Consider the following 23,489-nt stretch of genomic DNA (forward strand, 5'->3'; position numbering starts at 1 on the left):
CTGTGCGGACAAACAAGCAAACAAACAGCTACCAGGAATGCCTCGGGGGAGCTCTGAGAATAAAAGAGCCAGGAAGAAGGAAGATCATTTTGGTGCAGGGCTTTTTTGCTTTATTGTTTTTACTTTAGACATCTCTACCAGCATTTCCCTGTGCCAAGGGGCTCCCCGGAGCAGCTGTAGCTGAACAGTCACTCAAAGCAGCATTCTGCTGTTCAGCTCATACCTTTTTTTCATGAACTGCTATTGAAATGATGGGTAAAGCCCTTACTGTAACAAACATTACAATGCACTTTCAACTGTTGCTCAAGCATCAAATCACAAAAACATTCTGCATGACTCACAGGCCTGGCACATAACAATGCTTTCTACCGGGAAACCGAACTGACTTTCCGTTTCATTTCTCCATGCTGCTTAATCACACTCTCACCCCAGCTTCTTGAGGCCACATCTTAGTGTGCTTGGGCTGTGACAGCCTCGTGTTAAGGGATTAAGTGCCAGCAGCTCTGCTGTACTCTTCCTGATGGCGTTAACAAGCTTTCTTGCCCCAACTCTGAGAACAAATCTGGTTCTGAAAACAAATCTGTGCTGCCCACCATGCTTTCCCTGCTTTCCCCTCATTGGCAGCTTTACCTACGGAAGGGAAGTTCAGGAAAAAAAAACAACAAACACACAAAGAGAAAAAACCCGCCCCATTTCCCACAACACAATTCCATCCCCCCAACATCCTCTAAGGCTGTCATCTCCATCGTAACTTGTCTTTTGAAACTAACTCTTGACTCCAAAGCTCCGGTGCCAAGATTTCAGTACAACCGAATCTACACTACCACAACACTGCCCCACTTACTCCTTCAGCAGCTGCACAGGCAAAGTTCAGCAAGCTCTGAGCGCTGACCTGATGCCAACTTCATGCACGTTCACAGGAAGAAAACCACCACAAAGCCAGCTGGTAAAAACCCCAACTCCTTCAGCGTACATTTAGAATGCATTTAACCTGTGGGATGAGGGCTGCCCAGTGCTGCCCTACACGGAGCAGCTCGAGCCCAGAGCCCACAGCATTTAAGTGCTCAGCTGGGCAGGGTCTCTGGGCACTGCAGAACCAGCCCTGCTCAGCTTTCTTTGCTTACTTCAGCACAAGCGTTACTTGGTCTCCTCTCCCAGAAAGCACATCTGACTGAAGCACAAACACTTCAGCAATCACAGGTAGATCAAAAACAAAACATAACAAATCCAAACTGCAAAAAGATACAGAAGGAACATGAGGGGGCACAGAAACAACACAGAAGGCTTTGATATTAAAGGAGATGCAGGCAGACAGCGTAATTTAGTGAATGACCACAGAAAACAGAGCAACCTCAGGTGGCAATATTTTTATTATAAAATACATATTTACACGTGAAGGCACTTTAAACCGTTACAAAAGCTTCACATCTGCTGCTGCTTCAGCTGTTCAGCAGGTCCAAAAATGTTTTTCATATCGTCACCTACACAGGTGAAAAAGAACTGCAGCCAGTTGCAGCACATCCCTTTTTCTAATGAAATAACACTGTGCTTAATGACACTTAGTGAGGATCTGAGCACCATCAGCTCTCTGCCGCTCCAGAGGAGGCTGCAGGAGTGCAGGAGAAGTCCATGTGGTAGGAAGAGATCGTGGGGGGATGGAGCTTGAGGAGCCTTGAGGCCCCTTCCAACCCAAGGGATCATCATCGATCTGCAAGGGGTGCTACATCACAACCCAGTCAGCTACATTCTTACCGTGCAATACTGCTGGAAAGTGTAACCCTGTTAAGCCTGAGCTTACATTCATCACCAATAAAGGCTGCCGTCATCCTGCAAGTAAGGCTAAATCCTCATTTCCTCTACAATGCAGGAGGCTTCTAGGGACTGGGTTATGGTTGTTACAGCAGAGATGGGTGGATTGAGACAAAGTTTGCTTCTACTGTACATTTTGTCTCACAGTCTGAAGACAAATACTGAAATAGAATAAAGTTAAAGGAACTGAAGAATCTGCATTAGTTGTTTGTGTCCATTACCCCACACTGCAGCTCCATACAGTCACACCTTTCAGAAATGAGCACCTTTTTTTGGATGTCAAAAATCAAAGTAGTTAACAACACAAAAATGAACTGTTTGTAAACTTCCTATCCTGGCTGAGTAGGGGCCCTGCACACGGACACTATACATGCACTCTCCCTCCATAGCTGCTGGCCAGATCCAGAGCTGTGGCAGTTTGAGATCACACAAGCTTTCTTCCTGGAAGTGCAGCACAGCAGGCAGGCAACACGTACCAATCAAACCAAAGCATGGAGTGAACAGAGCCCTCAGCACAAACCTGATGGGACTGTTATTATTTCCAGCATAACACACACACACACACACACACACACACGCTGCAGTGCTGAGAAGTTTCGGTATGGCTCTAGCCTTAAATGCAGTCAAGAAATACAATCCAAATACTGACCTACAGAAAACTCGACTTTTCCCATTTTGGTAAAATGAATCCTATAAAAATCCCTCAGTGTTAACAACTTCATTATAAGAAATAAGAACTTACACATTTCCAATGAAACCAATCCTTTAGGAGCTGTAAAAATCACATATACAAACATACCTTATCCGATGGGTTTACTTTCAGTGTAGATACTACACAACAAAGAGTAAGATCTTAAAATGACATACCACGTGTTAAAAGGAATTTACACATTTCCACAGCTGTAAGGCAGTTGAAGCCCACGCTGTCTTTCCTACTGTAATCAACTTGTAGGTCTTCACAGTTAAGCTACAATTCCTACCAACAGCTTCCACAGCAAGGCAGCAATCAAGCTTCCCCTTGGAAAGGAGCAGCTCCCATGGCAGTGCTCACTGGCTCAGGAGAAGGTAAATCAGACTTATTCAGAAAGGGATCTATGTGCTCTTTCAGTTGTCAGTGTCCAGTTTAAACTACCGCTGCTTCTACTTCCTGGTCACTGCTGCAGAAGCTCCGATCCATGTTGTAACACGTGCTTCTGCTGGAGCTCTGACAGGAGGTAACGCAGGACATTGAGTTGTACGCTTCAGAACTTCCGCTCTTTCCGAGACTGAATCCATCTGTTCTCCTCTCCAGTCACCCCACGTTCTTATAGAAATAAGGCACTTACAAAGCTTCTACCTCAAGTACCAAAGCTTGAGAAACTTAACTGACTTCACTCATTTCCTTACCGGTTTAATTCTAAAAATAAAATGGTTACCAGAAGCTGAGTTACACTCGGAGCTTAAAACCTTGACAGGAGTTTTTAAGCTTTCTGCAGATCCCTCTTTTCCTAAAACAGCTCACGGTGAGTAACTTACAGTACAGTACATTCTGTGGGAATAAAACCACCTTCCATTCCCATTGCTTACTACCTAACTTGTGCCTCCTGCACCCTGTGGAAGTCAGAGGTTCAACATTAACAAAACCGGGCAGTTGTCTGCGTGTACCACATCGCATAAGGAAGTCACAGCACGACTGCTCTGTCAACCTGATCGAGATAGCTCCGAGATCACACAGGAAACCAGCAGCTTTAGTGATTTGCTCTTTCACTGACAACATCCTGAAGGCGCTTCAGTAGAACATCATCATTTTCCTGGCAGAGTCGCTTCATGGGAGGTTCGGTGTCACTATCAATGGTTATGGCTCGTTTCTTACTCCTGTGTTCACCCTGTTTTATCATGTTGTTGATATCCTTCAAACTCTGTGAAGGACAATGTGAGAACAAAGTAACATGAGTTCCTATCACTTCGTTTCAAACCTGATTTGGTTATTATTTTGATCCTCTCCGCTGAGCAAGTGAAGAACTCTCCATAAAGAACTCTATCCCTTACCACAAAGTGAGGTTTCCCATTCAATTCCCATTGAATTAGAGCACACTCCAGTTGTGAGATGAATTCATCCTCTCCCAAATCAACCTCTTTCAACCCTTTTTTTTTTCCCCCCCCTTTTTACCTTAGAAGGGCTCCCATTGAATTTATAGAGGAGTGCAGTTTGGGGCGTCAAGCAGGCACTGTTCTTGTGAGGTGAGATATAAACAGAGTGCTGCTGAGAGATCCGCCGAGGAGATACCGGCTGCTGCCTGATGCTGGGGAACGGAGACAAGGGGGGGGCTTCCACCTGGAAGAGAGGATGGATCCCCAGAGGTGACGAATCAGAGCTTACCAAACAGCAATAACTTCACAAAAAAGCAATGTAACCACACTTCCAGATTTTCTGTGGACCATTTTATCCTACAGCACCTGGACAACCAAGCAAGTATCTACAGAACCCACAGAACAAATGGATGAAAGTGGCTCCAAAAGTAATGCCTCCTATTTTATGATGCTGGCCCATGATGTCAGATGCAGATGTTGGTGGGATGGCAGTAGGGGTTGAACCTTCCCACCGATATCCCGTTCCATTCTGCTGTCATATGATAGATGGCAGCAAAGGGACAGTCTGACATAACAGCACCTGACATGGGAGTGCACATGGAACAAATGGCTGGGACTGAATTCCTCCATGTGGAAAAAAAAATGGCACCCAGTGACATTTATCAATGCTTGTGAACATTTCTGGAGATCAAACAGTGGATGTGAGATGTGAGTGCAGCCAGTGGTGTTTCAGCAGTGCTGACAGTGGGCCATCTCCGCTGATGCAATTACTTTTTCCCAGCCCTGAGTGCGGCATGCAGGCTCTGGTTCATCACTGGTGAATGTTTACAGCCAACGATAGCGAATATTTTGGAAAACAGCGTTTTGTACAATTTGCTCTATCCAACAGCATCATCGTGCTCCTTGTACCTGTTGCGGTTTCCACGTTATTGTTTAATAACCTGTTTAGGATGCATTGCTTATGGAGCATTTTTCAGATGGGTTAACACAGATGTTCCACAGCCACTTGAACAAACAAGCACTGCAACGTAAAGAAGCTGAAAACAAGGTTGCAAACCAAACTGCACAGCTCCTGAAGGACTGTTAACATTACACACAGCATCATTCATCACCTTGTGACTTCTGTAACCACGCCAGGTAAGTACAAAACAAAGAACTGACACCAAATGCTGGGAATAAACCAGTGTCTGATCTTTAGAGCAAAGCTTTGATACATTTTACTTACTATATGATCCTGGTTTGTGACATCGTACTTCAGTGCAAAAGATTTTACTCTTCCTACATAGACTGCGTTGTAAAATTTAATGAGATCTCCTCTCTCCTCTGTTCCCAACTCAGAGTTCTCTGCTGCTGATCTTCCCAAGGAATTACCAGTTTTCACAGATGAGTCTAATTTTAAGAGAAAGTGTCAGATTTTAGAACACGAAATTAAATTGACTTCTTCAGATTTAAATCTGTAATATCCAACTGACAAGAGCTCATTCACGAATTGACCAATTAGTAGATGAACTCATGAAACACACCTTGGACAAAGATGCACTGTAGGTGGTTATGAACATCAGAAGGGGCTATGGATCACTGCCAGCAGAATAGTGGGTCATGACTAAAGTGGATAATGCAAATCTGTGTGACAGCTATTTCCAGCTTAGGAGGTGGAAATAAAGCAGTAAAGATCCCTTTTCTTTTTCTTCCTCTTTTTTCCCCAAAAAGGAGTAGTAAAAAGCCTTTTTTTTTTTTTTTTTTTTTGGTTCATTTTCTATGGACTGCTATGCAATCCCAGTACAGAAATAAGGAAATTAGCCAGGATGCTGAACAATGCTAAAGGTACTCAGAACCTTCACCTTTCCAGCACTCAACATGTAATTCTGTGGTGATTCAGCAGAAAAAGCTGCAGCTGCACAGCAAAGTGGTTGCTGGTAATGTTATCTCTGGCCTTCTCAAGTCAGGCCATTGCTGAACGCAACATCCTGTTTCATTCTCCATACTAGTAACTATCAAGCAAAACAAGAGCACAAAAGGAAACCTCTCGTTATCAGTGCAGTAGGAAATAAAACACTAAAAACCTTCAATCGTATCTGCAATTCTTTAGCACACCTGCCTTGTGTTAAAACACAGAGCTGTCAAAAGCTGTTGTTAAAAATCAGAAGATGATTCTAGATAAAGAAGATGCTCATCTATTAACAACTCTCAAGCAGCTGCTAGACAGCATGCTGAACCTATAGGTTTTCCTCCTTAAAAAAAACCAACGGAATTAAACATTTGTTCCAACTGGAAAGAATATTTTCTCCGCCTCTCTCTAATGCAGGAGAGCAACTGATAAAATGGTTTATTTTTCAACAATATACTTATTTTTCATCAATAGTTGAAGCTCTAAAACTTACTTTCTTTCTCTTTACTACTGTTCAGTTCCATAAAAACATGCAAGTACATTTCAAAACAGTGTCAGATTACTTTACTTACCTTCTGTCATCCGAACATCTTGGTTTGCATTTCTGTCCAAAAGGACATTGGCAGAAGTATTTCTTAACAAGACACTCCTATAAACCTACAGGACACAGAGAGGGAAAACAGGGAAAGAGAACAGTCAGAAGATGATCAGGCAGTGGAATTGGCGGCCCAGTGAGGTGGGGGAGTCACTGTCCCAGGAGGTGCTCAATAAATGTTTAGATGTTGTACTGAGGGACATGAGTTAGTGAGAAATATGGGTAGTTGGTGGACGGGATGACCTTGGAGGTCTTTTCCAAACTTGGCAATACCATGAGGTTACTCACATGGCTGTTTGCTTGTGGCTGATTCCTGTAACTTTTCATTATATCCTGAAAAGTTCTTTCCTCTTTGGTGACCTGTAAAAGAAAAGGCCATTGAAGACAGTGGGCTGCCCAGGTGCAGCGTACTCAGTTAGCTTCCTTGTATACAGATCTTTCATGAGCGTTAATATGCTGATGGGATGCGTCTAATGATGGGAATATGAACAAAAATACACATTCTTTTTTATTTCTGATAGTAAAGCTATTTGTTGCCTAAGTTAGACATGATTTCTTTTCCAATGCATACTAAAAATTAAAAAAGGAAGCATTATTCCATCAGAAGATGTATTTGTGAATTTGAAAACTACGTGTCTTAACTTTTCTCAGTAGAAAAAAGGAAGCAATCCACAAAACACCACACAGCTATATGCACATACATGCAATTTTAGTTTTCTTTCACACATCAGAATTGTTCATTTGCTACAGGACTCAGCCAAGGTCAGCCATCCAATTTACATTTTGAACTGAAATAAAACTCTCATTCCTTAAGCCTATATGTTACCTTTGCCATGATATAAAAGGCACAGAGGAGAAGCTGGTCCAAATGTCTGTCCTTCATTAGATCAGCACAATGAACCAATGTGAATTCAAAGCACGTCCAGATCTTCCTGCGCAAGTCATTGGAGACGTCCAACTTTAAACACAGGTCACGCAAACGCACGCTTGCCAGGTGGTAAACCTAGAAGAGAAAGACATACAGTAAAGAATCAAGCCAACTGAGCTTAACCTATCCTGGATAAGTGAAAGCCATCACAGAAGTGCAGCTGTTCTTACGTTTCAGTACTTTGCTTCCTCAAAGCTTTCTCCTCCTGCCCACAAGAATGTCTTCAAATACTAAATTATCAACTCTGCTCAAATGCTGGATGCTTAAAGGAAACCTGATTGAAAATATTCTATTCCTTCTGTATTACATCACTCACTCAACTATAATGGGATGCATTCAAACCTCTGGCTATGGTGATCCAACAAGTTCTTCATCCTCCAAATAGTCCAGTCTTCAAATCCACCCCTCTTCCAGTTTAGGATATAAAGGAGAAAATCTCTGAGAACCTCTTCAGTAAGAATATATCTCCCTGCCCTAAAAAGGTTTCTCCAAAGCACCCAGTTCTTTAACTACTCCTTCAACTCCTCATCATTTCAAGAAATTTCCTCTTTCCAGAAGCTCCTAAAAATTAAGAAACAAAAACACCTCCTGATGGGGGAGGACAGAGGGTGAATGGGGTTATGGAATTCTCTACAATGGCTTTTCCCTTCTCCCAGCAATGTGAGAATTCTTCAAGCCAAAGACTGAAAGGTAATGTAATGCACAGAGCTTCAGCACAGCCACAGAGGTAAATTCCACCTTCCTATCAAAGATGCTTACCTTCCTGTAGAATAGCGCCAAGGATCCTGTTTTCTTTGGTTTGTTTCCTGATGAGAGATGCACTTCTTGATCCTGATTCACCTGAGGGTGGCAGGGATCCTGAGCCTCTATTTTAGGTGCCTGACCTAGATTCATTGAAATGGGTATCAATGTGATCCCACCCAACTCGTTTGCGATACCTGGAGATGACACGCACCCAAGAAATGAACTGCTTGCTGCCACAACAATGCACAGTAGAACTGCAAATCCTAAACTCTTTCACCAGTATTTCATACACAAGATACTTCTTCCTTCTATATCGAGCACTAAGAAGACCGAGTCTTCATAAATGACAGAAAAGTACATTTCTGGTAATGCTTAAAGGAAGGGGATGGTTGTGAATTATTGTTTCTAGAACTCCCTTAAAAGTACAAGGTTTACATGAAATTACAATCTCTGCCGTCAGCACACCACTCCTCTGGGAGCAACGGGCATCTGAGTTCATTTTTGGATATTATTCTGCAAATCTGACTATCTATTGCACGCAGCCCACATTACTTTCTGAAGTTGTCAAATTCTCTTAAGGAATGTCTCTTTAAACATGAAAAGCAGTGATTTTTTCATTTTATCTTCCGATATGAAAACGCAGGTTTTGAAATTCAGAAAGGCTACAGACCTCATTTCTCATGTACCCTCGTAAGAAACAGTCAAACACCTGTTCCAGTAAAACAAAGAAAGCCAACACCCCAAAAAAACAAATGCAACCCCCACTATTTTGCTTAATGTCTACACAGCCCTTATTCAGTAACTTCAGTCTTTTTAGATTACAGTAGACAAAAACTAGAGCAAGCAGTAATGAATCACTATTAGAGCCAACAAGCAAACCAGTGCTTAATCTGTGCTGAGATTTAACTGGAAGAAAGAATTCCACAACTTTGTTTGCCAGGTGGAATCCTTCGGATTCTTGTCAAATATCAGATTAAAACACAGAAAGAGACATTCGTACAAAGGCTTAAGTTCCGGCATTGTGTTTGTTTGCTTGCTTTGTTAATGCTCTCTTAAAGAAGGACAAACAGATACAAGATCTATGGCCCATCTAGCCAGATCTTAAGAGTAAACATCTCACATGGAAGAAAACCATAAAGAACTCATACCATGCAGTGGAATAGTAACTTTCTGTCCTGCTTTTCCTGCCACCATTGCTGTTGTTACAGTCAGTACTGTCTGCCCAGGAGAGATGGATGCATTTTCAGCAGCAATACTTGATGCTGGAGCAATTGTCAACTTAGTTCCCTCTGTTAAAATCTTTTCCACCTGCATTTCTTTGGGACTGTCATCTCCAAAGAGTCTTCTCTTGGCACTTCCTGCTGTAGGGGAACTGTAGCGCTCATGCACAGAGATTGGTGACAATGGCTGAGTGTCTGGTGAGCAAAGGAGAAAACATCTTCAGTGGAGCAGATAAACAGGAAAATTTCTCCGCAGCATAAGAGGCTATCTGGCCAAGCTATAACAAAGACTGAAATGCATCAATTCTGGTTAAGAAGTAATCTCACAGGTCACTGCTTCTTGGCAGTATGAATAGAGACTGATAGTCCTTCAACTGATTTCTGTTACTCTGTAGCTCTTCCAGACAGTTTGGTTTCATAATCTGATAGCAACAGGAAAAACAGATGCAACCAAGCTACCAGTGCTACTTGTAGGCAGAACGCTTCCCAGGGCACAGAAGCCTTCTGGCTAACCAGCAAGGAAAAACAAATCCCCTCTGCCAGGATGGTCTGTTTGGTACCAGGAGCAAACAAACATTTCCCACCCCCATTGCTTTCCACCTGAAGATAGGAAGAACACTTGGTGTTATAGATGGACAGAGGTGTGTGAGAACCTGGTACCATCTCCAAGTTACACTCCCTTCTACAGAACAACTCACCATAACATGTGCAGTAACTTTTAAGACATCACTCCCCTAATACACTTGAGTATTTAAAAAAATTTAATAAACAGTTTTGTAACATGATCTGCCAGATGAACAACAGGCAACACCATCACTGCACTGCATGGACTATTGTACGGGATATGGTAAAAGCAGCACTGCTTAACAAGCAAGTGGAAAAAAACATCAGCAATGCTGCCCTTAACCCTTCATCCTCACCCTTACCAAACAGTTCTACATAATAGCTGGGAAGAGCAAGGCAGTTCTTCAGAGGAAAAGAATCCTGCAGACTTGCAAAAGCAAGTTCGGTAGGAAGAGGACTAAATGCAGTAATGAGGTGATGGTGGCAACCATCACTGAACCAGTGGGACATGAAGAAAGACTGCGGTCTGAAGGATTAGAATAGTAAGAATGAAACAGAGCTACCAAAAATGCTGGAAGCTGCAAAGAAGAGGTTATATTTCAAGGAGAGGACCCAAAAATCCAGCCCAATTCATTGAGGACGACAACAACAAAACCCAAAGAACAAACAGCCCCAATAACAAAAACTCCTGCAACTGCAGCAAACCATCATCATAGCAGATGACAACCCACCCTAAGAGCCAGGTAACCCTGCGCCTATACAAAGGTACCCCCTGCTCCACTTCACACATGAAGCACGATGACCAATGACTGCTGCTAGTAAAACACACCAAGGGTTTGACTGGGTGCATCTAGACCTTTCCCTGAACAACAGAGACTAGAACGAAATAAAGAAAATCACACATCCAAAATATACAAGGAACTTTGAACATACCCCGTCTTAAACTCCCGCCAAGATCTGTCCGAACCTCTTTTACTCGAGGATGAACTATAGGAGATATTGGCATCATAGGCAAATGCCCGAGCCCACTTCCTCCATTGCCTGCTTCAAAATTACTGGGAAATATTACCTGAGAAACAAAAAATACCAGTGTGAGATAACAAACAGCTTTCCTTCATCCCAAATCTGTAATAACTTCTTTTTTTCCTGCATAAACTGTCCCATTTGAACAGTGTTCTGTATAGCAGCAATAAGAAGATGATCAGGCTTCTTTTTAATAAAAAGGAAAACAAATAACGTACTTCTTCACAGGTGGGCACCCTGTTTTCCGATGCCTGGAGAGCAGTCCAAAGCGCTGAATCCCGAGTCCAGGCAAGGCTCTCAAGGATTTGCTCCTCAATGCTGTTGAGGTGCTTCACCATGTCTCTGGAAAGTCCTTCTTCAGATCGAATCAGTACTTCGATTACCTAATAGTAATACGTCACACCTCAACAGAAGGCCTCTGCTCAACATCTTACTTCTGCATTTCAGTACAGCTGTGCTGTCCTGTGTCCATACAAGCACACAGATGTACATGAAATAGACATGTCAAGCCTAAACACATTCCTTTATGTCTTATTAAATGTACAAATGAATTACATTTTCTTTCACTCCCTTTGCCAAAGGGGGATCTGGAAATGGACAGCAAATGGGATGCCATTAGCATTGGTTAACTCCCCACAGGGTGCCTTCGGAACCCCTCTCACACTAAGCACATACAGAAGGGATGCACGAAGCACACGCTGTGTTACACCCTGGCAGATGTGAGCAGGTGCATCAGATTCAGCTGGGTGCATGAAAAGAACTAGAAGTTCATTAACAGCATGTTACAGTGAAGCACCATTTACAAGACTATTTACTTGCTTTGAATTTCAGCTTCAACTCAAACGTTACCTGGAATGTGTAATGTTAAGGACAGGTAGAAATCAGAATAGGCAAGGGACAAGTTAACATCTGTCTCTCTCCTACATGACTACTAGGAGAGCATCACCCTCTGGGACTGTCAGTCCAGTAACACGCCACTTTCAGTGCAGGTTTAGACAGTATGTATTCACCTTATAGAAATAGAATGGCCTGAGGTCAAGCACTTCAATTATCCAGGGAAAGGTGCGAGGAGAGCTGTATGCAAAAAGCACAATTTCCAAGCAGCATGCCATGAGGGAGCGGTGAAACACATCTTGTTCCAAGAGAGCCTTAAGAGATGAGAGAAGATGCCAATGACCTGAGCTTATGGAATCCATTTCCATAACATGTACATCAAAAGCCTTCTAGGCACAGTCACAGGCATCTCAGTACTAATTTAAGAAACCCCACACTACACAGAGCCTCCAAACAACCCAATTTTTAGGGTAGGAAAAGATGGGATGATCCCTTACATCATTAACCTAAAGAGCATAATTAATATAAGAATATAATTCACATAATAATGGCAGATTTTTACAGTTTTCAAAAGTAGTCAGATTACACTTAAAAGTGAAACATGTGGGATGTGTGTAATATTAGCAATACACATGGGTTGATGTCTGCAGGCTGCTCTGTGCTGGAACCGTCCGACCATATCCCCCCACAGAGGACTTATGAGGTATTCTCTTTTGCGGGTTCTTTACTTACAGTCATGTCCTTCCCATGCAGTCTTCGCATTTCTTGTACCATTATGGTCTCCAAGATCTTATAGTATAATATCTCCGCCAGTTTTAATCTGTTTACAGCAAAATCTGGAACGTAAAACCAACACTGATGAAGCCCTGTGCTGTTTCCACAGATGGCCTCAGTCTGCACTGACCCATACTTGGCCTTGTAACAAAGCACAACATGCAAACACATATCCTGCAAATGCAAACAGTATCCTCTGATCCATGATAGTCACAAGAGCAGCACACTAGCCTAGAAATACTGGAGAGGATTACTAATATTCATACTGAAGCCATTTGAAAACAGTTGCAATGCATTCCCTGGTTGGATTCCCCTTCCTTCAGCTTTAGGAATACAAGGCTACAATTTCTGTTAAAAATCTCTACAGTTTCAGTGCTCCCTCAGTTCTCTCCTTCTGAACTGCAACCTTTGCATTTTGTAGTAAGATATTATTCATCACAGCACCGACAGCAATGATTTTCTGATTGGGAATGCTGATTGTTTAAAAGAGTTCCTGTGTACTGAGATAGCACGTGGCTGAAACACCCCATGCATTTCACCTTCCTACCTATATGAGATCCCGGCAGTTCGTCTGTTGGCTGAGTGTAGCTGTGACAGAACGTCTCCCCTATTTCTCTCACTCTGTTCATGATGCTTTCTGCAGGGTTGCGTGCACAAGACCTGCAGGAGAACACAGGAAGCAAACCTTGTCTGTGTAATAAGTGTCCTGTTCCCAGGCAAATAAATAAACAAACAAACAACACCAGTTTTCCTGAGCTTTCCATTAGACAGTAATCCCAATATCATAAATAACAGAGGAAACAGATCACGAGGAAAGATTGTTTATCTCCTGCTGTATAGATTTTAGAGCCAATGTTGGAGAAATGGAGAGCTACAATAACACATTCAGGAGAAAAACATATCCAATAGGAACAAGGTGTGAGAGCCTTCAAAAAACAAAAGCAAAGCAGAAGGGAAATGATGAACCCCAACCATGGTCACTGCTAGCAAAAAGAACCAGAGAAGCTCTCCATTTGGAGATGCTCTCTCTGAATGCCTCCATATTCAGAGAACAGTGGCTCAGGGCTGGTATCAAATGCAGACACTGAGTTATGCAGAAAAGCCAGTGCTGTAACAATGGTTTGCTCAGACAAAACCTTCTAATTGATTAAAAAGTAACTCCTCCAAGGAATTTATATTTGAAAGAGAGAACATTCAAAAGCATGGAGCATTCCACAGAATCAAAACCACAGTTCTTCTATTCCTCCCAGTCAGCCAACACATACTATAGCATCTGCTGAACTCGGATTCAAGACGAGCAAAGCACTCAACATGTTTATTATCAGAGGCTTTTCTCTACACTCATCGAAGTTTTAATATTTACATTTCTTGACAGACAGGTTATTACCCAAATGAACACGTTTTTCACTAGAGATTACAGACATTTTAATAGTACAATGGAAATAACATGAGACTTTCATCAAACAGCTGCCAAATGGAAACGCATCCTTCCAAGCATTTGTAATCCCAGCTTCTAAGAACATCTGTTAGAAAGACCTTCAAAACACATAATTCCAAAGATGAGAACTCAAAGAACCTTCACAGAATCACAGAATGACCCGGGTTGGAAGGGACCTCAAGGATCATGAAGTTCCAACCCGCCTGCCTGGCAGGGCCACCGAACTTCCACATTTACTAGATCAGGTTGCCCAGAGCCCCATCCAACCTGGCCTTGAACACCTCCAAGGACGGGGCATCCACAACCTCCCTGGGCAGCCTGTTCCAGGACCTCACCACTCTCCTAGTAAAGAACTTCCCCCTGACATCCAACCTAAATCTTCCCTCTTTTAACTTAAATCCATTTCCCCATGTCCTGCTATTATTAGACCTTTCAAAGAGTTTACTCCTCTGCCGAGCTGCTCTCAAGGATCACTCCTCCCAGTCTGTACAGATGCCTGGGGTTCTTCCAGCCCAAGTGCAAAACCTTGCACTTTGCCATGTTGAACCTCATTAGGTTCACCCAGGCCCACCTTTCAAGTCTGTCAGGGTCCCTCTGAATGGCATCCCTTCCTTCCTCCATGTCAACCACACCACTCAGCTTTGTGTCATCAGCAAACTTGCTGAGGGTGCACTCGATTCCATCACCAATGTAATTGATAAAGATGTTAAAGAGCACCGGTCCCAAGATAGACCCCTGGGGGACACCACTTGTTACCAGCCTCCACCCGGACATAGAGCCATTGATCACCACCCTCTGTCTGCAGCCTTTCAGCCAGTTTCTCATCCATCAAGTGGTCCTCCCATCAAATCCACATCCCTCCAATTTGGAGATGAGGATGTGGTGGGACACCATGTCAAAGGCCTTGCTCAAGTCCAGGTAAATGACATCGGTCGCCTCCCCTTTGTCAGCCAATGCTGTCACTCCATCACAGAAGGCCACAAGATTGGTTCAGCATGACCTTCCCCTGGTGAAGCCGTGCTGGCTGTCTCGGATCACAAGCTCATTCTTTATGTGATCAAGCATGTCATCAAGGAGGATCTGTTCCATGACCTTTCCAGGCACAGAGGTGAGACTCACTGGCCTGTAGTTCCCCGGGTCCTCCCTGCTCCCCTTCTTGTATATTCAAGGGAAGTGACCCTTCCTCCAGTCGTCTGGGACCTCACCTGACAGCCACAACTTCTCAAATATGATGGAGAATCTTCATCTATTCATGAAAGCTGATATAATATCTCTTAACATGTGTAAAAGTATCAGCACTTAAAACACTACTAAGTGATCATTATTACTAGAAGTAGTAATAAATAAAAAATCCAGAGCCCATACTTCACTATACAACAGACTCTACTTTGTAGTGTTAGACAAATGCCCAACAGCTCTGTAATTATTTACTATTACACTCTTACTTGTTATGAAGCAACACAGGTCCACCTTTTACTGCTGCATTGTTGCATTTATCTGCTTATGCACCAACGTTTTCAAGTGTGTTTCACTACAGCCAGCACACAGATGTGCATCTGGGAGACTAAAGCACGTGTGATCTGCAGAACGGGCTGCTGCTCTCAGAAATGGTGATGAGGAAAGCCTGGGGCTGCCTTCAGCACTCACTAAATAAGATTTACCAGTATTGTACATCAGCTGAAAGATATCAGACATTGGCTGAAAGGGACGAACAAGAAGATGGTGCTGGTGACCTCTCAGGGATGGGAGGGTCCAGAACAGAAGAACAGAGCATTAAAAGAAACCGTGTTCTACTTATATCAAAACCCATTAGCAAAAATACACTGCACCAAACAAAAAAGTGCAATCTGAGAAAGGAAGCAGAACCAAGCCTGAAAAGATGAGTTTGCACTTGTAAGAGAACAACTGCAGAGGATGTACTTACTCAAAAATAGCCATAAGCAGGTCGCTAGGTGTGTTCTTCAACCCAGCCACAACGTTCTGCAACCGGCTCACACTTTGTGTGGCTGAAGCAACAGGAGTGATGACAGCTTCCTTTTCTTGTAGGTACCTTCTTCCAGTCAGAGGTGTCGAAGGTGCAAATGACCGTTTCTGTGAGAGAGATGGATAATCAATAAAAAAAAAATCCAAGAGTGCAAAAAGAGCAACTCCTGCAAAATCACCTCTAAGATTAAAATAACACCATTAAAACTCTGCCAAAGAAGGCTGCCAAATCCGCACCCTCAGAACTTCAGAAAAATGAGCTCCTTTTCCCAATGCTGGGCTCCTCCAATACATGTAACCCCCTTATCCAAGTTTAAAAAGCAATCAGTTGGGTATCTTCCCATACACTCACTTCATCAGATACAGTTCATGCTTTTAAACACAGCCAAACACCGACTTTGCTTACAGGCTGCTGTTTGTAACCAAAGCAGAGCAGTCAGGCTTTGGCAGGTTTCATGCCTTCAGTGCTGTTTTTCATAGAGTAGCACACAGGTTGACTTTCCGGTCATCAAAAGGAAACACAGGAAAACACACAAATTAATCCACCGTAATGATGTAGTGGAATTCCAGGGGCACAGCCTGAACCAACGGGTGAACTGGGAGAGTACGCGAGTGCCTGGAATAGCAGGGGGGTCTGAAGCCACCCTACTTCTGTGCAACCTGAGTCTGCGTGGGTTCCCCTTTCTGCCTTCCCTTTTCTCCTATGGAGTGACTGCACAATTGGAGGAGGGTCACATTACTCAGCTCATCCCTTTCTCCAAGCTGTTACCAGGAGGGGTTAATTCCTTCTGATATCTTTTCCTATAGCGCCCATTTCTCAAATAAAGGCTCTATCATTGCCCTCATTTGCCCTACGAAAGGTTTCACGGTATTCTTACTGGGTATAAAAGAAGCACAAAACAATTCTATGTATGGAGGTCTCAACTACCTAGATGCTTTTCCTGGACAAAATAACACTAGTTCACAGGCTCCCACTCTGCTTAAGGAGCAGTTATTTACTGTGTTACGTAACAAACCACAATTTCTCTTAGCAAGACTGCCCGATTAAGCCTACAAATGCCTTTCACCTCCTGTGTCCCAGTGAACCATCCAAGGAACGCAGCTTTTCCAAGTCTGCTCAGGGATTCAAACTGTACACAATGATAGGAAAACCTGACTCCAAACTTAGGAGTACTTCCCCATGAAAACAAGTTCCATGAAGCACCTTTTCGAAGTGCTGCTGAAGGTGACACTCCACGTGAGCTCTTGCTGCTGTTTTCCCCACTTGAAGATCTGCAGGAAACTTCCGAGGAGTGCCAATTTCTTCCTCAGCATCCGCTCCAAGGAAAACTCTCTCATCAAAGTCACCCACTGTTAGAACATACTCCTCATACTCTTTATTCAGTGCTTTGCTGGAAGAGAAGTCAAAGTTTTACAGAGAAAGTTAAGCTGCTGAACAAACACAAAACTGAAGCCAACACAAACTCAGAGCTTCTAACGCTCTCAAGTATCAGTAGTGCTTGTACATGGAGCTTCCCAACATGAGCAGCCTGCTCACAGCCCCTCCTTGGCTGCCTTCAGCTCCAAGCCTCCCACAGCAGTGCTCTGCACGGCCTGTACTTCTTCCACCAGTGCTTCATAGAACCATAGAATGGATTGGGTTAGAAGGGACCTTAAAGATCGCCTTGTTCCAAGCTGCCTACCATGGGCAGGGATGCCCACACAGTACACTAACCTCAGACAGTGCTGAAATCATGGCAGCAGGCTCCACAGCTGAATTACTTCACACACTATCTATCTATCTAGAGAGAGAATCTCGCTTTTCTGGACAATTTTCCCATCTGCTGATCCAGAAACGTTGGGATTTTAGATTGAAACCTGCCAAACTAGGATGCATTTGCTACAAACGCCATTAACCAACACGGACATCTTCAGAAATACTACATTTCCCTTGCACTTTCCTAAGGAAGTAGAAAAAAGAACTGCCTTTCTTAGATGGTAATTAGCATTAAATTAGTTCCAGTCACTCTACTGTGTGGAAACAGAAGAAATACTCCCAAACACTTTGAAAACCTGGTAGATACACGTGGAATGTGGGACCACGAGGCACTTGGTGGCACACTCCAATGCTGCCACAGCCTTTTCCCCACTTCCTTTCCTGTGCCCATTCCCTTCTGTGCTGTAAAGTGAACAGATAGAAAATCTCATAGCAATACATAAAGAAAATGGAACCGCTCTGGGCTGGGAATAGAAAGAGATCCACTATACCAGTGCTGGTATTCAGGGAAGTCAGATGATTGCACAGGTTGGGTTCTGAATCGCATGTGAAGGCACTGTGCCCATGCAGTGAGCTGAGCAGCACTTGTTTTTGGAACAGAACTTGGAGACACCTGTGAGACGGAGGGCAAGTCCTTCAAAAGGAAGGGAATCCAGATGTGAATGGAGCTGCCTCCATGGCACAGGAGAAGTCTAAGTGCAGAATATATAATGCTGAAAGAAATTCCCAAATCAAAACAACTGCAGGCTGACTGAGCTCCATTAACACCAGGTAGTGTTGTGTCTACCAGGTCACTACTGCTGCTCAAGTTTCCCAGCAAATCCTGATTTCTTTGTCATGATGAACATAAATGAGTTGAACTTCAATATGTTCCACTGCGAAACCTCACTGAACAAAAAAACTCATCCTGAGTCACTGGGCTCACACAGGGAGAAAATGTGCTTCCACCTCGGGCACAAACAGCTTTGAAGGAGCCCATCAGGAGTTAAAGCTCTGTCCAAGCAGAGCAGCAGGGGTTGCATTAAGTGAACTAAGTCTGAGCTCTTCTTTGGCTGCCTGGCGCTCAGTGGCATCCTCCCTCAACGGCACAGAGGAAGGGAAATTGAAGCTTCAATCCCCCAAGTCGCCACTGACATACCATGATAGTGAACAACTCCTTTGGTTCCTCAATTCCAGCTAAACTGTGTGTGGAAGAGGAACATTTAACCTCATAAAGGCTGTGGAGCCTCCGTTCAGGCAAAGACATAGATTGGTTTCCTCAGATGTCATTTAATAAAGAATAGGGAACACTGCCTTATTTGGCACAACAGTAACTATCAATACTAATACTCTTTAAGCAGGAACACTAACACAGCTCATTGCTCCATAGGGATCAGGGCAGCACCTCCACATCTGAATGCGATCCGCACCGTTACAGCGGTGCAGTCACTGCTCACGCTTCTCAGAAAGCAAACAGACCAGCTCAAACCTCACCCTGCAGCAATGAATTATAAGCTACATTTGGCAGAGGAAGAAGCTCTTGACAGGACCCAGAACAAAGCAGTTGCAACTCATCTTCTCATTTAATTTAGTTTTGAGACTTAAATGTCAGAAGCTCCTGCACAGCTCCACTTGCCTCCCCTGAGACGCTCTGTGCTTTTTTGTGGTTCTGCAGCTGTTGCTCCTTTTTCTTTAGAGCTCTCCCACTGCATGCACAGATTTATGCACTGAACAGGAGACTAAGAAACAACCCTAAATACTTTCCTACTCACATACAAATACTGAGGTATGCGTAGTAACACATCCATGAACTTCAGAGCTTTGATTTACATCAGACTACACAAAACTTAACAGCTGCCAGAACAACACAGCATTATTTATGCTGGAAAAAGACCCCAAAGATCAAATTCCGTCCTCAGCCAGCGCTACCGAGCCCACCACTAAACCACATCCACACAACTGCAATATACCTGTAGGGATGGGGAGCTCAGCCCTGACCTGGGCAGCCGCTCCAACACCCGAGCACCTTTCTGTGACCTGACATTAAGGAAGAAACTCCGTAGCTCACCCTCTGACATTGGAGCCATCTCAGACCCAGGAGGCATTTAGGCAAGTAACAGCATTGGTTCTCAAATCACCGAAAGCAGTGAGACACAGTAAGACATGGAAAAAGTGAGAGTTAGCATTCAGAGACCCAAACTCAAGAAACAAAACCCAATTCCATGATTAGAACCGCACTCCATAACTTACTTATTTTCTGTAAAATTGCAAAGATCCAACAGACATTCTCCTTTTAAGATCTAAGAATAAAAAAAAAAAAAAAAAGCAGAGACATCTTACATAATAAATCAAACCCATCCCACCTCTAACAATGCAACAGCAAGACGGTCCTTACCAAAAGCACAAGGAGCATTAAGCTGACCTTTCCTTTAGCCCAGACCAAAGCAGCACAGTGCTGTTGGTAGGGGGCACAGGCCAGGTCAAAGCTCAGGTCTATCCAAGCTGTAGTAAAGGCAGTAAAGCTGTGCTGCTACCTCTGCCCCCCAGCAGGAAGGAAGCAACCTACTGGGCAAATACAGACATCTCCACGGAGCTTAGAAACATCTCCAGGAGCAAAACCACGCAGAACAGTTTTTCCACCTGTGACCCCAACCTCCTCATTCAGAGCACTGTGTTTATCCCACAACACACACCAGGATCCAGACAATCATGACAGCTATTCCACAAGATAACATCTTCTTTAATTAAAACAGGTTATCACCCACAACGCAGCTTCCATACTGCCAAGGAAGTAAGGATTCTCCACTGACATAAGAAGCCAAAACAGAGGGGAGCCCTACAGCACTCATCATTAGAAGGGAGAGTTCAGCTCCGCTCCTGCCAAAATGCATACAGAGGAACAGACCTGAATCAACACAAGCGCCTATCAGTGCACTTTCCTCCAGCGCACGCAGCATTTCAGTGCTCAAGGCAGGACCGTCAGTATGAGAGCTATCACACATCCTTCAAATAGCAATACGAACCTTCCTATCGAACAGCTTAGAAATGTATGGCTTGAAGTAGTGCTCCTTTATTCCTTTCGCTTCTACAAGAAGCCCATCATGCAGCTCACACAGCGTGGCAATGATGCACGGGGGGTCCTCCGAGGCTTTCGTCTCCAGTGCGTGGAAGTCAGCTGGTAAGCCTGGGAATGGGTGGAGGGGAAAACACAAAACGAGCAGCCTTCATCTTTACTTAAAAAGGAATAACCAAAGGAACAAAGCCTGTTTCATTTTGAATGACCGACCCCCACCATACCTTTAAACGACGGATTTAGCAAATCTCTCCGATTTGGACACAGGATGGCATTTGCAAAAACCAGGTCCAAGCAGCACAGAAGCAGATGATAGGAATTTACTAAATCATCCCCAATCATACGGAAATTACCTTCAGGAGACAGCACAGCACGTCAGGTGACGCAACAGAAGTTTGTAACTCAGAATGCACGCGAAACACGTGGCTGCAGAACGTAAGCCTACCCTTAGTGTACACAAACAGGGTCCAGCAGAAGTTGAAGAGATCCTTAACACCACACAGCACCCGCCTGTCAACAAGAGGGCAGGAGTCAGACTCTTGCTTCAAGGAAACTGAAATGTACTGCTTAGCAAGAGTTTCCTTGTTTCCATGCTCAAAGCAACAGACAGAGCCATCACCTCACGAGTGCAAACTAAGGCACACTGTAAGCTGCAGGCACACAGAGTAGCTCTCATTGCAGCCTCCTGGACAGCTCTGCAGAGCTTCTTGCACAGCATCACCGACTGCTCTGAGCCAACAGCTGCCTGTGGTTGGTGTCCCAGGCACACCGCTTTGGTGACAGTGTAATTGCAACAGGAGTCTCGCAGAGCTGTATGCAGAGCCATGCTGAGGGCTCTCTCAATTGCAGTGCATCTTTCTCCTGAGCGTTTTACTAAAGCATCACACATCCCTTCAAAACATGCAACCACAACTTGCACTGCGGCTCTTCTGCTGAATGGTCCAGGAGCAGAGATGAACGAAAACCACCTGACAGAGAAGCTAACAGTGCGGTCACGCTAATGAGAGCTGCTCTGATGAAGGAACACAAACAGCACACGAACATTTCTCCTCATGCAGACACAGCAGAACTGGCTGCAGCAGCAGCAGCAGCTCCCTTCCCATTTGTGCACAAGGAGCTACACCAGAGCGGGTTACCACAAATTAACCCCTCACATCCAGACCAACACATGAGGCAGCAGAAACCCCCAGCAACCAGCCAGCTCAGCTCCCTCTGCTGAAGGTCTTTTCCTCATCAGAGCAACCAGGGACAGCCACGCAGTCAATGCAGAACAAGAACAATGCATACAGATGAGCACATTGGCTGCATTTTTCCTCCCACAGAAGGGCCAGCGTTCACCCGGCAGTCACATAAAGCAGCCGCGCGTTGGAGCCCCACTGATGGAGCGCCCTGAGGAGGCACGGAGGAACTAACAGCCCAGTCTCAGCCACCGCCCTGCACCATCCCTGCACACCCACTCAGTCACTTCAAAACTTGGCCTTATTTTTTAAGGCACGACAAACGCTCCCCTCACTTGTAAACCTGCCGCAAAGCCACACGAGAGCTCCCCGGTACCTCTGCTTCCTGCTCCGTTGGGGTTTCGAAGTCTCTTCGTTGGGGTTTTGAAAGACATCCAGAAATATGGGTTCGAACTTCCTGAAGATGACGGTGGACACCTCGAAGTTCCTCTCCAGCCTCTCCACCCGCTCCCGGAACTCCTGCGGCACGTTGGACATGTCCATCCACTTCTTCATTTTGCTGAAGAACTGAATCAGACTTGAAAGGAAAAAAGAAAAAACCGACCGAGAAGGCGCCGCGTTATCACCGGCTTCAACGCGCGTCCGGCCTCAGCGCTGCCCCGTGCGGGCCGAGCGGCGCACCTGAGCCTGGCGGAGCGCAGGATCCGGGTCAGCGACACGCAGTTGCCCTCCATCATCCCGCTGCCCACGGTCGGCAGCACGCGGCGGCGGCACGCGGCGTACAGAGCGCAGGCCAGCCAGTGCTGCGCGTCCCCCTGCAAGGCAACGCCGCTCGTGGGGCCGGGGGCAACTCGCCACGGCGCGGCCCCGCCGCCCGGCCTCACCGCCCACCTCCAGGCTGTAGGTGCCGCGCAGCGCCGTGAAGTCGCGGAGCGCCTCGGCCGCGCTGCCCGCGTCCAGGTTGAGCTCCCGGCACAACCGCTCCACGGCGGCGCCCAGTTCGGGCTCGGGCAGCGGCTCCGTGCGGGACATGGCGGCACGGCACCGCGCCGCGCTCTGCGCGCCAAAACCGCCGTGCCGGAAAGGGCGCGGCCGCTTCCGGCGCCGCCAGCGCCAACGGGCGGGAAGCGGGAGGGGGCGCGCGGGGTCGGTCCGGTTCCGGTCGGTGCGGGTCTCTGCGCGCAGTGAAGCGGAGCCGCCCGGCTCGGGCCGCCGTTCCGGAACCCGGACGCGTCCGAGGGATGGCGGCTGTCCCCGTGGGGCCGGGCCGCGCGCGCAACGTGCCCGCCGCTCCGCTGCCGCCGTCCTCGGGCGCGGGGCGGGGCGGCCGTCGTTGGGACGCGGCGCTGCCCGCGGAGTCGCCGCGCGGGGCTGCGGGGCCGGAACCGCCCTCGTGCCTCGCTCGGATCCCGCCGCGCGCTCGGCGCTGCCCGCGGACACACGCGGCGCTGAGGGGCGGGGCAGCAGCTCGTGCCCTCGGAGCGACCCCGCCCCGCACCGCAGGGACGGACCCTCCGTGCGTTTGTCCGTCCGGCCGAAGCCCCGAACGGCGGCCCGTTCAGTAACGCCCTGAGCCGAGCTCCGTCGCCAGCCGCTGTTTGGCACCTGTCCGTCGGGGCTTCGGCGGAGACGT

At 45.7% G+C, this 23,489-nt stretch overlaps 1 protein-coding gene across 2 annotated transcripts; it reads right to left on the reverse strand.

Moving 5' to 3' along the window:
• Positions 1-1,352: 1,352 nt before the first annotated feature.
• Positions 1,353-22,925, reverse strand: RBL1 (RB transcriptional corepressor like 1). 2 transcript variants are annotated; one of them, XM_072350467.1, is made up of 22 exons: positions 22,748-22,925; positions 22,538-22,671; positions 22,233-22,433; positions 21,124-21,188; positions 20,903-21,031; positions 20,629-20,789; positions 19,856-19,905; positions 17,075-17,261; positions 15,812-15,978; positions 12,997-13,109; positions 12,408-12,511; positions 11,852-11,989; positions 11,060-11,224; positions 10,752-10,887; positions 9,183-9,449; positions 8,050-8,174; positions 7,189-7,365; positions 6,651-6,722; positions 6,340-6,424; positions 5,105-5,268; positions 3,959-4,123; positions 1,353-3,707 (listed from the first exon to the last, which is right to left on the reverse strand). In XM_072350467.1, the coding sequence occupies exons 1-22, from the start codon at positions 22,886-22,888 to the stop codon at positions 3,537-3,539; spliced, it is 3,117 nt and encodes a 1,038-aa protein (XP_072206568.1). In that variant the 5' UTR covers positions 22,889-22,925; the 3' UTR covers positions 1,353-3,536. The 2 variants fall into 2 exon arrangements, with proteins under 2 accessions (XP_072206568.1, XP_072206567.1); XM_072350466.1 differs by having other exon boundaries at positions 8,050-8,228.
• Positions 22,926-23,489: the final 564 nt, after the last annotated feature.

Source organism: Excalfactoria chinensis, chromosome 15 (assembly GCF_039878825.1).
Source record: "Excalfactoria chinensis isolate bCotChi1 chromosome 15, bCotChi1.hap2, whole genome shotgun sequence".
In the NCBI taxonomy this organism is placed as follows: domain Eukaryota; kingdom Metazoa; phylum Chordata; class Aves; order Galliformes; family Phasianidae; genus Excalfactoria; species Excalfactoria chinensis.